Here is a 12,298-nt window from a genome sequence, read left to right as displayed (position 1 = left end):
ACGAATTTTGTTCCATGTGAACACACTGCATTGCATTAGCTGCACAACATGCCTACAATTTACTTGCTTTTTCCTGGTCAGGATCATACTATGATGGGTTGCCACAGTAACACAGAATGACAGTAAACCTACTTAGAGATTGGAATAAACCACACTGACCATGTGTATCTCAATCTCACTAGCCCTGCTATGACTGACCTCATGTTGCTAAATTATTAGTCCCCTTCACATAAGTCAAAATCCATAATGTCACCTCCAATACACTGTGATATAAATTTGCTACAATTTGCTATTGCTACATAAAGACAGATGAGGGCAGAATTTGGTCAAATGCCGACCACTCATCCTCCCCCTTCAGAAAGAATAACAATGTCAAATATATGTAATATACTAACAAGTTTAACATTTAAAAAAAAACATTTCATGACCACCGTTGACACTGAGAGGAGCCATTCTTAAAGGGATAGTTAATCTGTCATCATTTACACATTTTTTGAGTTTTTGGTTATTCCTCTCTTGAACATTTGTTTACCTCCTAGCCACTTCCCCATATAAGTTTGAGGGCACCCAAGGTAGATGACTGAGCTGAAGTCATAAAACAACATATGTATCACTTTAGCAAACAAAAGAATAGCTTTCTGTCGATCCGAGCAGTGGGAACCCTTGGAAAATTAGGCAGGGAGAGTTTAGGAGCCTTGAATGCCTCAGTCAAAGCCTTTGTGACGTTGATCTATGGATAAAGTTGAGCAGAGGCGCTCTCTCTCAGTGTGAGCTGAATTTCTATGCAGGTGATGAATGAATGCACTCTGCAGTGTGTGTCGTGGATATATTTCACTCTGCTCCCTACAGGATGGAGAGATAAGAGACCGCTAACCTGCAATGTCGTTCTACACCTTCCGTCAGGAAGCACAAGGGTCATGTGCTCCACTCACTTCCTTTACACGGACATGCTTTGCTGAAAAGTTTCCCCACATAAAGGTCAAACCTACAAATTTCCATTCAAATCTTACAAGGCAGGAGGCATTCCTTCTAAGTGAAGCTGAAAACCTAGGATCCCTGCTGAAAAAAAAGATTAAACCAGCCTAAGGTGGTTTTTTTTTCTGTTTTATACTGGTCTTCCAAACAGTCCCAAGCCAGGCTTCTTCTTCTTTTACTTTTTTTCAACATGGAGAGACTGTCTGCAGCAGACAAAGCCTCAAGCATGGCTTTTACTATCTTCAGTGTACCAGTATTCAATATTAATAGTCAATCTTGGCATGGACACTGTGGTTTGTATAACCACATGACTTGTTATTGCAGACAAGATTATGATAAATGTGTGCCACTATGTCTAACCCTGACTCTTGCCAATGTGTTACCTGCTACTGAACACACCTCTGTCATTCAGGGAGTCAATAAGACACTGGTCTTTGAAAAGGAGCTGCTTTATAGCGTCTGAAATATTTACGAAAAGCAGCTGGAAGATGAATGGGCTCCCGTGTCCCTACTCAAGGCTCTTGTTAAAAGAAGGCGTTGATCGAGAGGTCAAAGCCAGAGAGAATTTTAAACATCCATTGGACCACAGACCCCCGGGATCATTACAGCTCATTTGTGAATGTAAGGGAAGCCAAGCCAAGAGCAAGAGAAGCCTAGTGTGGTGATATACGAGCATAATAATTTTTCGCTCTCCCTTTCTCTTTGTGCAGGGCTGGCCCACACTTCATCCTCCACTGGCATTTCAGTACAGCCTTTTTTGCAGAAAATTCTGCAGCAGGCCGAGTCACTTTGATATACTTTAAGCACTGCTTTTTATCTCACCAGATTCTTTACTAAAGGCTTTATATTAGTTAGACGTGACAGAGTGAATATTACCAGCTTGATGCAAACAGACAGACAGAATCAGAATTTGATAAATGAGATAATTATGTTGTTAGAATATCTATTCACTTTAAAGGAGATTATTTTAAAGTAAGATAATTAAACATTAATTTTAATTTCATTGCCTCTGGTGTCACCAAATAGAATTGCAAATTTCAAATTTGTCAAACACTCCTCCCGTCAACCATTCGTCATTAGAACAGACAGTCCCGTCCCCAAATCACAGAATTGGTTGAGCCAATGTTGCTATCTCAGAGGTCAGATATATTCTCAAACAACAGAAGACTGAGTTCAAAATGGCATACTACCATACTACTCCAGAGACCTTACTCCATAGAGTAGCGCCATAATTAATTTTCAACAGGAATGAAAACAAGGCTGTGCGGAATAGACTAACAGTCGCGTCAATTATATACACTATAAAGCTGTATCAAGGTCCTAGATCACATCTAATTCATTTTCACAACTCATGTTTTCTCGAGTTTTTTGTCTACTGAAATTTTTTGAAAATATGTTTTTTAATGTTTTGTCAGCTGAAAGATTAAATGTGAAGTGTGTAACTTTTTCAGTGTTAAAATACGTTCTCCTATCCTAATTTAATATACAGAGACAACCATAGTTATGCCATTTGTAGTTAAACGTTCTTAAAACTTAAAAAATGGTGTCTCTAGCACTATGAAACTTTTGAGGAGTCTTTAAGCAATATAAAAAATTGGCTTGATTAATTTCGTTAGTTGGGCAGCGGGGCTATCTGCTTGTTCAATAAACAGCAGGTGAGGGGCATATTTGGAAAGATTGCTTGACAAAATAATAGGTGCATCCCAAATTGAAAATTTTGCACAATTCTACGATATTTTGTAGCATAAGTAGTACGTTTAGTAGGCTATGTTCACATAGAAAATGCAAAATGTGTACTACGAGTACCCGGATGATGTACTTATTCAACCAAAAGTTCAACCGGAGTGTGGAATGTTCATCAAAGTCCCTTTCAAGGCAAGTATGTCCACTCAGCAGCCATCTTTGGAACGCTCCCGGGCAGGCTGGGCAGCTATGCTCTATGTAAATAAGTGGCATAAGAGTACAGCTCCTATCTTCTTTAATGGGGAAAGACCATCTCCAAAACGGTTGGTCAAGATTATGATTAAAATCAGCAGTAAAACCAGTGGTCCATCTCTGCTAAACTGTCTCTGAATTCATACAGTCATGACTTGCCCTACGTAGCGGAAGGGGTGGTGTTACCTGGCTGCGAGCCGGCCTTACAACATTTTTTGAATTAATGGTGATTGTGGCAACTGGCAAAACGTATGTGAGGACAGCACCTTACAAATGCGAGTTTAATGCTTTACCATCACTCCATGCTGTGTGAATCCATAGTAATAATATTTGAGATATAAGAGTTGGACTTAGTTTGGCTAACATGCTAAAGCTAACGGGCAGCACATCACAAGCATTTAAAATGTCACTTCCATCTGCTGAAAAACGGCGAAAGCTTTCTTGTTGTAAAAAATGTTTTGTTCCATTTGAGACAGTCCTACACTCTGAAAAGTCATACACTACATAGCTAAATGCATAGTGTATATAGAGCTGTTCAGCAGTGACATAGATTGTGGATCCGAAAGGGTAATTCACCATGGGTTCCCTCTGGATTTTCGTGTGAGTTAATTTTTTTCTTCGACTAATTAAAAGTATAAGTTTAAGATTAAAAATTATGAAAGCTGTGAAATACTGAAGTTATGTGCGATCCCGCCTTTCCAGGAGACCTGTTCATATAAAGTCAATCACATGCGTTAACGTTTTACATTTAAACAAGATATGATGTGCATGAAAAATTACGAGCACTCATGAAAATGTCCAACAATATTTCTTTTTATATTTTATGAAGATGTGAATGGTCAGAAAATGTGTTTTCTGGTGGTTTGCTAAACTAAAAAGTGTTATATTTGAATTGTAGCACATTTATGCTACAGTATGTGGTAACTATGGTTTTCTGGATAGTAGCTAGAGCATGCTATTAGTTGTCAAGGTGAACTCTGCTGTGTGTTTTGGCACATTGCTACAGTTTGTGGTTGTCAAGTTGTTACTATATTTTTGCTATGTTGTTTTCTGTGGGTTTTTTTTTTTTGCACATTGCTTTGCAGTTGACAGGATGTTCTAGGTGATTGTCAGGTTGTTGCTATGCTGTTAAGTTGTTCTAACTGTGTTTCAGCACACTGCAGTTGCCAGGGTGTTCTGGGTGATTTCTTATTGGCCCCATAATAAAAATGAAAATTCTCTCATAATTTTCTCACCCTCATTCGATCCAAGATGTGTATGACTTAAAAATTCTGCAGAACACAAACAAAAAAAGATTTTCAGAAGAATATTGCTGTTATGTAGATCAGTTTAATGTAAGTGAATGGTGGCCAGACCTTTAAAGCTCCAAAAAGTACTTAATGAAGCATAAGAGTAATCCATAAGACTCCAGTGGTTTCGTCAGTGTCTTCTGAACAGATTATATCGTTTTTTGGGTGAGAATAGAACAAAATATAACTCTTTTCATAACTTTTCAACTATAAAATTTGGTGAGCCAAAAGTTGTTGAGCGGGTTGTGTTCACTGTCATTTTCTGCATATCGCGGCGCCATTTTATGGTCCATTCTGCATAATGCGACAGCTCATTTTAGCTTATCGATCCCATTCAGCACGTTTTGCGGCCGACCCACAGGCCCGCTCGGTTCTCCCGATGGCCGTTCCGCCCCTGATCGGCCCCAAAGTGCGTCGGCCCACCGGGAAAATACCCGTTATGCCAGATTATCAGTCCAGCCCTGACTTGCATTGAATACATTTATTCTTCTAAAATGTTGTTTGCTTTCTGCTGATGAAAGAAAGTCATACATATCTGGGATGGCATAAGGGCAAGTATATAATGAGCACCACCAATCAAATAAGTTGCTATGGGTTTAATGAACTGTTCTGTAATTTATGCAATTTAACTGTACTTTTGATACTTAAGAAAATGTAATATCAGTTACTTTAAAACTTTTACTTGAGTTAATTTCCATGAAGGTATCTTTACTTTTACTCAAGTATGACAAATGGATACTTTATACAAAATTGATATGTGTAATATGGTTTGTGGAAAATTTTACTTAAATATACATGGATGTTTTGGTCTACAACATAAATTACATACTTTCACACCTCAAACGTGAATTTTGAAGCTGCTGAGTGTGTTTTTTTTTGTTTGTTTGTTTTTATGTAAAAAGTATGCAATGCAATACATACATCAAAATTCAAGTTTGATGTATGACTGTGTAATTTAGGTTGTAGAGCAAAACATCCACATATCAAGTAATGTTTACCACAGACCTTATTTTACTTATAAATCTAAAATTGACAATATAAATAACTATATGAAAAACCTGAGGGAACCCATGGTGAATGATCTTCTGGGTTTTTGGACTACAACCTAAACAGCTCTATTATAAGTGCATAGTGAGCAGTCTGTCATATGGGTTATTCTTACAATTTGGTGGCATTTCAGCTTTGAAATTTAATAAAATAAATAAAATTGAATTTTACAGTATCTTCACATTTCATCATTACAGGGACATGTTAAAGATTGTATTATTCATACTGGTCAAGCTGAACGATAAAAAAAAATGAGATGCCCATAGAGTTAAATGGGCATCATCAGGGCGGAAAATAACAGGTGGACATTTCGTCCATAAATTAGCCACTACATGGACTGTGACTGATATCTAGCAAACATCTTTGTAAACTTACATTGATGGTTTTATTTCTGTTAACATTAATATATTAACATTTTAAAATAACATTAATTTCCCATATAGCTTCCTATAACAGTGTGGACATGTTATGCTTGACCATATATGATTAACACCACAAAATAAAGGAACACATAAAAAAAAAAAAAAAGTGTTAAAAACTTAAAATAACTCAAAAGAATTTTGCAGAACAGCTGATGTCCACCTCCAGTGTGTGTGATGTCATTTGTGTGAAGTAACGAATTACAAATACTCACGTTACTGTAATTAACTAAATTTCTTCCCAATAATTGTACTCTAAGTAGTTTACATTTTTTATACTTTTACTTTTACTTGAGTATATTTTAAGTGCTATAACTGTACTTTTACGGCACTATTTTCCCACCGTCTGTGTTCGCTACTTCCCTGTCCTGATTTTATTTTTTTCTATCAACATGATTGGTTAGAGAGAGTCTTGTGACTCCCGTCAAATCAAATCACATGTAAAAAACTTGAATGGCAGCAGCAGATCTGGAGCCAACTGTTATGGATGTGGAGAATGCCTCAAGTACAGTTTACAACTGAACATCACGGCTGCACCTGAAAGGGATTTTCACAGTGAAAAAGGCCAATTGCATAATCATGTCAAATAAGTTTAACTTGCTCAAGCCAGATAACAGCATTAATCCTGCCTATTATTTGAAGAAACATATCGAGGTAAATATAATTTTTCTATATTTAGGCTAAGTTTTACATCAAGATCAGGGGTGTTCATTAAATCAATCACGATAGCAAGAGTGCCACTCGTTGGTTGACCTAGATGAAATATAAAAGAATGACTTTTTATTTCCTGACGCCTGTAGCTGCTGTAGTTAATAAAGGCCTTTCTTCCCACAGGAGCTTACGCTACGCCTACGTCATATGCCGGAACTCGACTCTCTTGTGAATGCGTGGACGGCCATTACTGGAAGACAGTGATTATAGTTTATAAAGTTATAAATATGGATATTTTTCTTTAAAAAATGCATCACTTCTCTTCATGAGGCCTTAAATAACCCCTGGAGCCGTATGTATTACTTTTTTGACGGATGGATGGGCTTTTTTGGGTTACCATCTAAGTTACCATTCACTCCCATTATAAAGCTTGGAAGAGCCAGGATATTTTTTAATATAACTCTGATTGTATTTGGCTGAAAGAAGAAAGTCATATACACCTAGGAGTAAATTATGGGATCATTTTCATTTTTGGGTGAACTAACCCTTTATTTGGTTTAAATGTGGCGCTATGAAAAGGTCGGTCATTTCTTTCATAGTGTTTGTAGATGTGTATGTAGTTATAGTGTATGCCATTAGTATGTAGTTATAGTGTAGCAAGCTGAACTTTGAGTAATGTTTTGACAGACACTTTTCAGGGTAATCAATATATTAATATAATTATATATACTCATTAAGCTCGGACATAAGAAAATATTTGAACACCTTAAAAACGTACATACGTCACCATTAAAAGACACAGCATTCACAATAGCAACAACCACACGCATCTCTGCTTCAGGGGAAAGTGGGGCTAAGCCCCGCCAGAGGTGCCACTGTTGTGCAAATTGCATGGCACCATCATACATTTGTTTTAAGAGATAATATATTTTCCGCAACTTAAACGTATTTTATATCCATTATACAACAAAAAAGTATATATTATTTTGAAAACATTATATTGTTATTAAGGTATGTTGCGTAAAAGCCATTTAATCGTTCTCATCTGCTGCATAGGGCTAGCCCTTCATCCTGAATGTTAATCGATGGAGATCTGGAGAACATCATGAGCATGTGCAACAAGCATTCAGCGATGGCCTAAGGGGCTAGTTTGCCTTTGCCCCTGAGCCAATCAAAAGCTTTGATCGTATCGCATCGGAAGTTACCGGGTGCAGCGTAAGCCTGCGTAGTGAACTTTGGTACGTTTTAAAAGCTATTTTATTTTTATTTTTTTCGAATGTGCTGCTGGTTGGATTAGTTAAAGTGCACCGCTCATAATTTCAATAAATTTATGCCATTGAGTTGAGGTGTTGTGTTGGTGCATTGGTTTGTTTTAGATTATAATGACTGATAATTATTGGAAGTCTGTCATCATTTTGATTAGTTTTGTTATACTATTCATTCGAGTTAGTGAGATGCCTTTGATGATTTGCCTATTTTTGTTTTACTTTCTTGTTTCCTTGAGCTTTTTGACATGGATGTGCATGTCTGTGGTGTTTTGTGCTGAGAATTCATTTGGGATGTTTGTGTGGCAACATGTTCAAAGGTTGCGCTAGAAAAGTCTTTATTCGTCACCCTCTGTAAAATATCTGTCATGATCTATTTTTATCAGTCGTAAATGACAGTAGATAGTCTTTTATGATAGATTTTTGACTCCCTTTGTTTGAGTCCGGTGAAACCAATCAGTTCTAGTGTGAAACTTTTACCTGTCAATCAACTGCTGCTAAAATTAGCTTAAATTGTTTAAACTTTGACGGTTAAAGCACGTACACACGCACAAGATCACAGAACGTCATAGCCCCTGATGTGAACTTAACATGAGAAGCACATCTGTGACTGAATTTTGAATTATTTGTCAATGTTTCAAAGATCGGTCAAATAATTGATTAAGTGATTGTTTGTGCCCCCACAGTAAATAATGACCCTGAGACGATTCTGCAAACTGATAAATGCTGCTTTCAGAACTCTAAAAAATACAATCACAACATAAAACAATATAAACATCTTCAGAATTTTAATCAAGATACCTGCAGCGGGCAGTGCAGAGATATTGAAGTCAATACTGCCATGCCATCTACAGGGATTGTAGAGTTATTGCAGTGTTAAATTGTGGCGTCTGATGTTGGGAAGCCTCATGCAAAATGAATGCGATTTGCCATGAAAATACTAAGTCCAATTTTGAAAAATATTACATTTATTTTCATAGAAAAAAAATATTTTACACATTTCTACACATGCACAGCCACACAAGTCCATTTATATAGACCATCTTCTCTTTTATTTATCCTTTATTTCACAGAGTGAGCACAGAACTGCAGACTTGAGCATCTTTTCTTAAGGACACCATGGAGAACACGTACACTGTTAAATGTCTTAAAGCATTAAAAAAGTTTGAAAATCTGTAAATGAATTATAAACATTTATAAATTATCTACAAATGGATTAAAATACAAAAGAGTAACCGAGAAACGAACAGTTACAACATCCAGTCACAAATGAACACTCAGGATCCATGATAATTATAGAGATATTTCTGTTAAATGAAAATATATGTCATCTCTTTTATTTATTTATTTTTTATTCTTTTGGCAAAATGATGTTACAAGCTATACAAGCAGCTGAACATTTCATACATTCCTTTTTGGCTGTCCAACCATGCTTTTAATTTGAACCTTCCATGTCTTCTACAAGAAATAAAGCCCATTCACTCCAAAAATGCCATATCTATCAAATAAAATGCTTCAATAGAATACTTTTAGATAATCTTTTTTTTTTTTTTCCTTATTTTTTTGTTTTGTTAAAAACAAAATCAAACGAACAGTACACACAGTTTTTACCCTGGATTAAACCATTCAAGAGTACAATCTAAACCAAACTGGCCACAATATTGTGAGATGCCACCAGATAGGTGTTGGCTTAACATTACGTTTCAAGATGCGGGGCAAGATGTTTAGTGTTAATGCAAGAGATTATGCCCTTAATGTTAACTACTAGATTGTAGCTGGACAACTGAACCATCATATGTAGTATTGCCTGAGGGTATTATTCGACCTGTATTTTGGTAGCTGAGAATACAGTATTATGAGGTCTTCTGGCCCATTAGCAAAGAGACTAATACAGGGAGTTTGTGTGTACCAAAACAAGCAAAGTCCTCAGTTAAAACAGCCAATGATAACAGCAGCTAAGATGTGTCATATAGGCTTATAAATGATGTTCTCTTAAACAGCTCCAAATGAAGTGTATGTATACCAGTGGACTTTAAGGAGACACCAAGACACCATCTTTGCTTAAATATTTCTTCTTGAGAAGACAACATCACCCTTATTAACTTAAGAAAGGAACAGGAAACACTGTAATTAGCAGCACATCACATGATCACAAAAGTCAACAACATTTGTCCCTTTCAGTTTGAGGGTTGCACAAACATGGATGCAAAGTGAACACGCACCCACACAAACACACAAGTCATTCACCAAGAACACACACCGATTGTGCATTTGAAAGGCAAACACAGTTTTCATTGTATTTTCAGAGTCATTCTCATGATGAACACAGAAAAGTTAGATCTTCGAGCAAGCAAAAGGGGAATACTTGGCAAAGACAAATGTATAGAGACATCAGATGATGGATATATGTCATACTGAGTTTAGATGAAGGCCACAGCAATGTTTAAAAGGATTTGCTCAGAGGCTGTCCTGGTCAGTCACACCTTATGCCTTGACCACCTTTCGAAAAACTATTTTATATGGAAATGTATTTTGCCACCGTCAAAATCACTGAGATCACATTTTTTCCCTATCTATGATTTGATTGCTGTCCTTTTGTGTATCGGACTAATGCACTTAATATGGTCTTGTGGTTTATAGCAATTGATTACTGCTATTTTATTGATAATGTCATTGGCCATATTTGAAGTGCTTTTTTTTTTAATCACCAAGCGGCTCTGCTGCTACACCAAACATTAAAATTGATGAGATTAAATAATTTTGTTCAAAATCCAGCACTTTGATTTGGTATATGGAAATAATGGAATAATAATGGAAATAATTACATTTAATATTACCATCTTTTTTGTCTTCTACATCACAGTATGGATAGATGCTTTCATTCTGACAAAACTCATTAACATGATCAGCCAAAACATTAAAACCACCTGCCTAATATTGTGTAGGTCCAAAACAGTGCCTATCTGCATCTCAGAATAACATTCAGAGATTCTTTTCTTCTCACCACAATTGTACAGAAGTGTTATCTGAGTTACCGTAGACTTTGTAAGTTCAAACCAGTCTGGCCATTCTCTGTTGACCTCTCTCATCAACAAGACATATCCATTCACAGAACTGCAGCTCACTGGATGTTTTTTGTTTTTGGCACCATTCTGAGTAAATTCTAGAGACTGTTTTGTGTGAAAATCCCAGGAGATCAGCAGTTACAGAAATACTCAAACCAGCCTGTCTGGCACCAACAATCATCCATGCGATTATCAAATCTCAGTGATTTTGACGGTGGCATTGTTGTATGTGCCAGATGGGCTGGTTTGAGTATTTCTGTAACTGCTGATCTCCTGATATTTTCACACACAACAGTCTCTAGAATTTACTCAGAATGGTTCCAAAAACAAAAAACATCCAGTCAGCAGCAGTTCTGTTGATGGAAATGCCTTGTTGATGAGAGAGGTCAACAGAGAATGGCCAAACTGGTTTCAACTGACAAAGTCTACGATAACTCAGATAACCGCTCTGTACAATTGTAGTGTGAAGAATATCATCTTTGAACGTTATTCGGAGATGTGGGTTGGCGCTGTTTTGGCGGCACGAGGGGGACCTACACAATATTGGTCAGGTGGTTTTAATGTTGTGGCTGTGTGTGTATGAGTGACATTTAAATATCTTTCTCTTACCTCTATTTAATTATGTGTACGTGGCATGTTAACATGAAAGCCATAGAGATTTATTGTTTGTGAGAAAAAAACTCACTGTAGAATTTAATAACATATTAGTGTTTGTTGTAAATCCCATTTTAAGAGAAAAATGCTTCTGAATTTGAAATCAAACTCAAACATTTACTTTGAAAACTTTTTGAGCAGTTTCTTCCCTTTAGAGAGCAGTCCTTTTTTCTTTTTAGAGGCCAAATCTCGTGGACCCCTGGCAGGGCTCAACGGCCTCATTGGACCAACAGGGAGCAAAGGACGCACAGTAGGAGAGGCTGGTCTTCCAGTGGCTGGAGCTGGGAATGTAGTTTCCACAGGCACCTAATGAGATATCAGTGGGGAGGGAGAAATTGTGGGATATTACATCGTATGACTTAGTCATCTGCCTTCTTCACACCACGTCAAACAAGTTGAGTTTTAAACATGATCTCAGATTAGATATGGAGCAAGACAGAAAGAGCAAAAAAAAATAAATATTGAACTGTTGTATTAAACTCTAGCTAACCAGCTAACATAAACCACATATGTAAGATGTCTTTAGATATAAACATTTATCAAATGAGACTGCTTCCAAAAATATTTAATTTGTGTTTGACTGTTAAAAATGGGAGGGACGGAAGGTCTTGTATTGAATTTCAAGCATCAAAACACAGATTTGAAACCACATGTATTGCACAAAACACATCGAGAACCAACTGCAGATACCACATTAGTCTAATGCACTGGTATATTAAGCGGAAAAGTGTGTTTTTAATGACAGATAAACAGACAAAATATATGAAGTAAAGAAATAAACCTTAATAAAGGTATATTTTGGGTTCAATCCTAGTTAAGATCAATTGACAGCATTTGTGGCATACTGCAATGCTGATTACCACAACTGGGCTCCAGATTGCGTCTTGCGACCAAAAATAATTGATGGCGACAATAATTAAAAAATCTAGTCACCATTGGCAACAGTCGGGTTGTGTGCGTTCATATGCGGTTTCATCAGATATTATCTTGTGAGTTAT

General features: G+C 36.7%; 1 protein-coding gene across 3 annotated transcripts in view; it reads right to left on the bottom strand.

The window, feature by feature from the left end:
* Window positions 1-11,159: 11,159 nt before the first annotated feature.
* LOC127628221 (RIMS-binding protein 2-like) overlaps window positions 11,160-12,298 on the bottom strand; it is a 103,566-nt gene continuing 102,427 nt past the window's right edge. For all 3 annotated transcript variants that reach the window (XM_052104983.1, XM_052104984.1, XM_052104985.1), the window contains one exon: window positions 11,160-11,606. In XM_052104983.1, coding sequence (XP_051960943.1) covers window positions 11,418-11,606 — 189 coding nt within the window. In that variant the 3' untranslated portion in view covers window positions 11,160-11,417. The remainder of the gene's footprint in view (window positions 11,607-12,298) is intronic.

This window comes from Xyrauchen texanus, chromosome 34 (assembly GCF_025860055.1).
Source record: "Xyrauchen texanus isolate HMW12.3.18 chromosome 34, RBS_HiC_50CHRs, whole genome shotgun sequence".
NCBI lineage: Eukaryota > Metazoa > Chordata > Actinopteri > Cypriniformes > Catostomidae > Xyrauchen > Xyrauchen texanus.
Note: the sequence above shows the minus strand (reverse complement) of the source record. Positions and strands in the feature narration are given on the sequence as shown.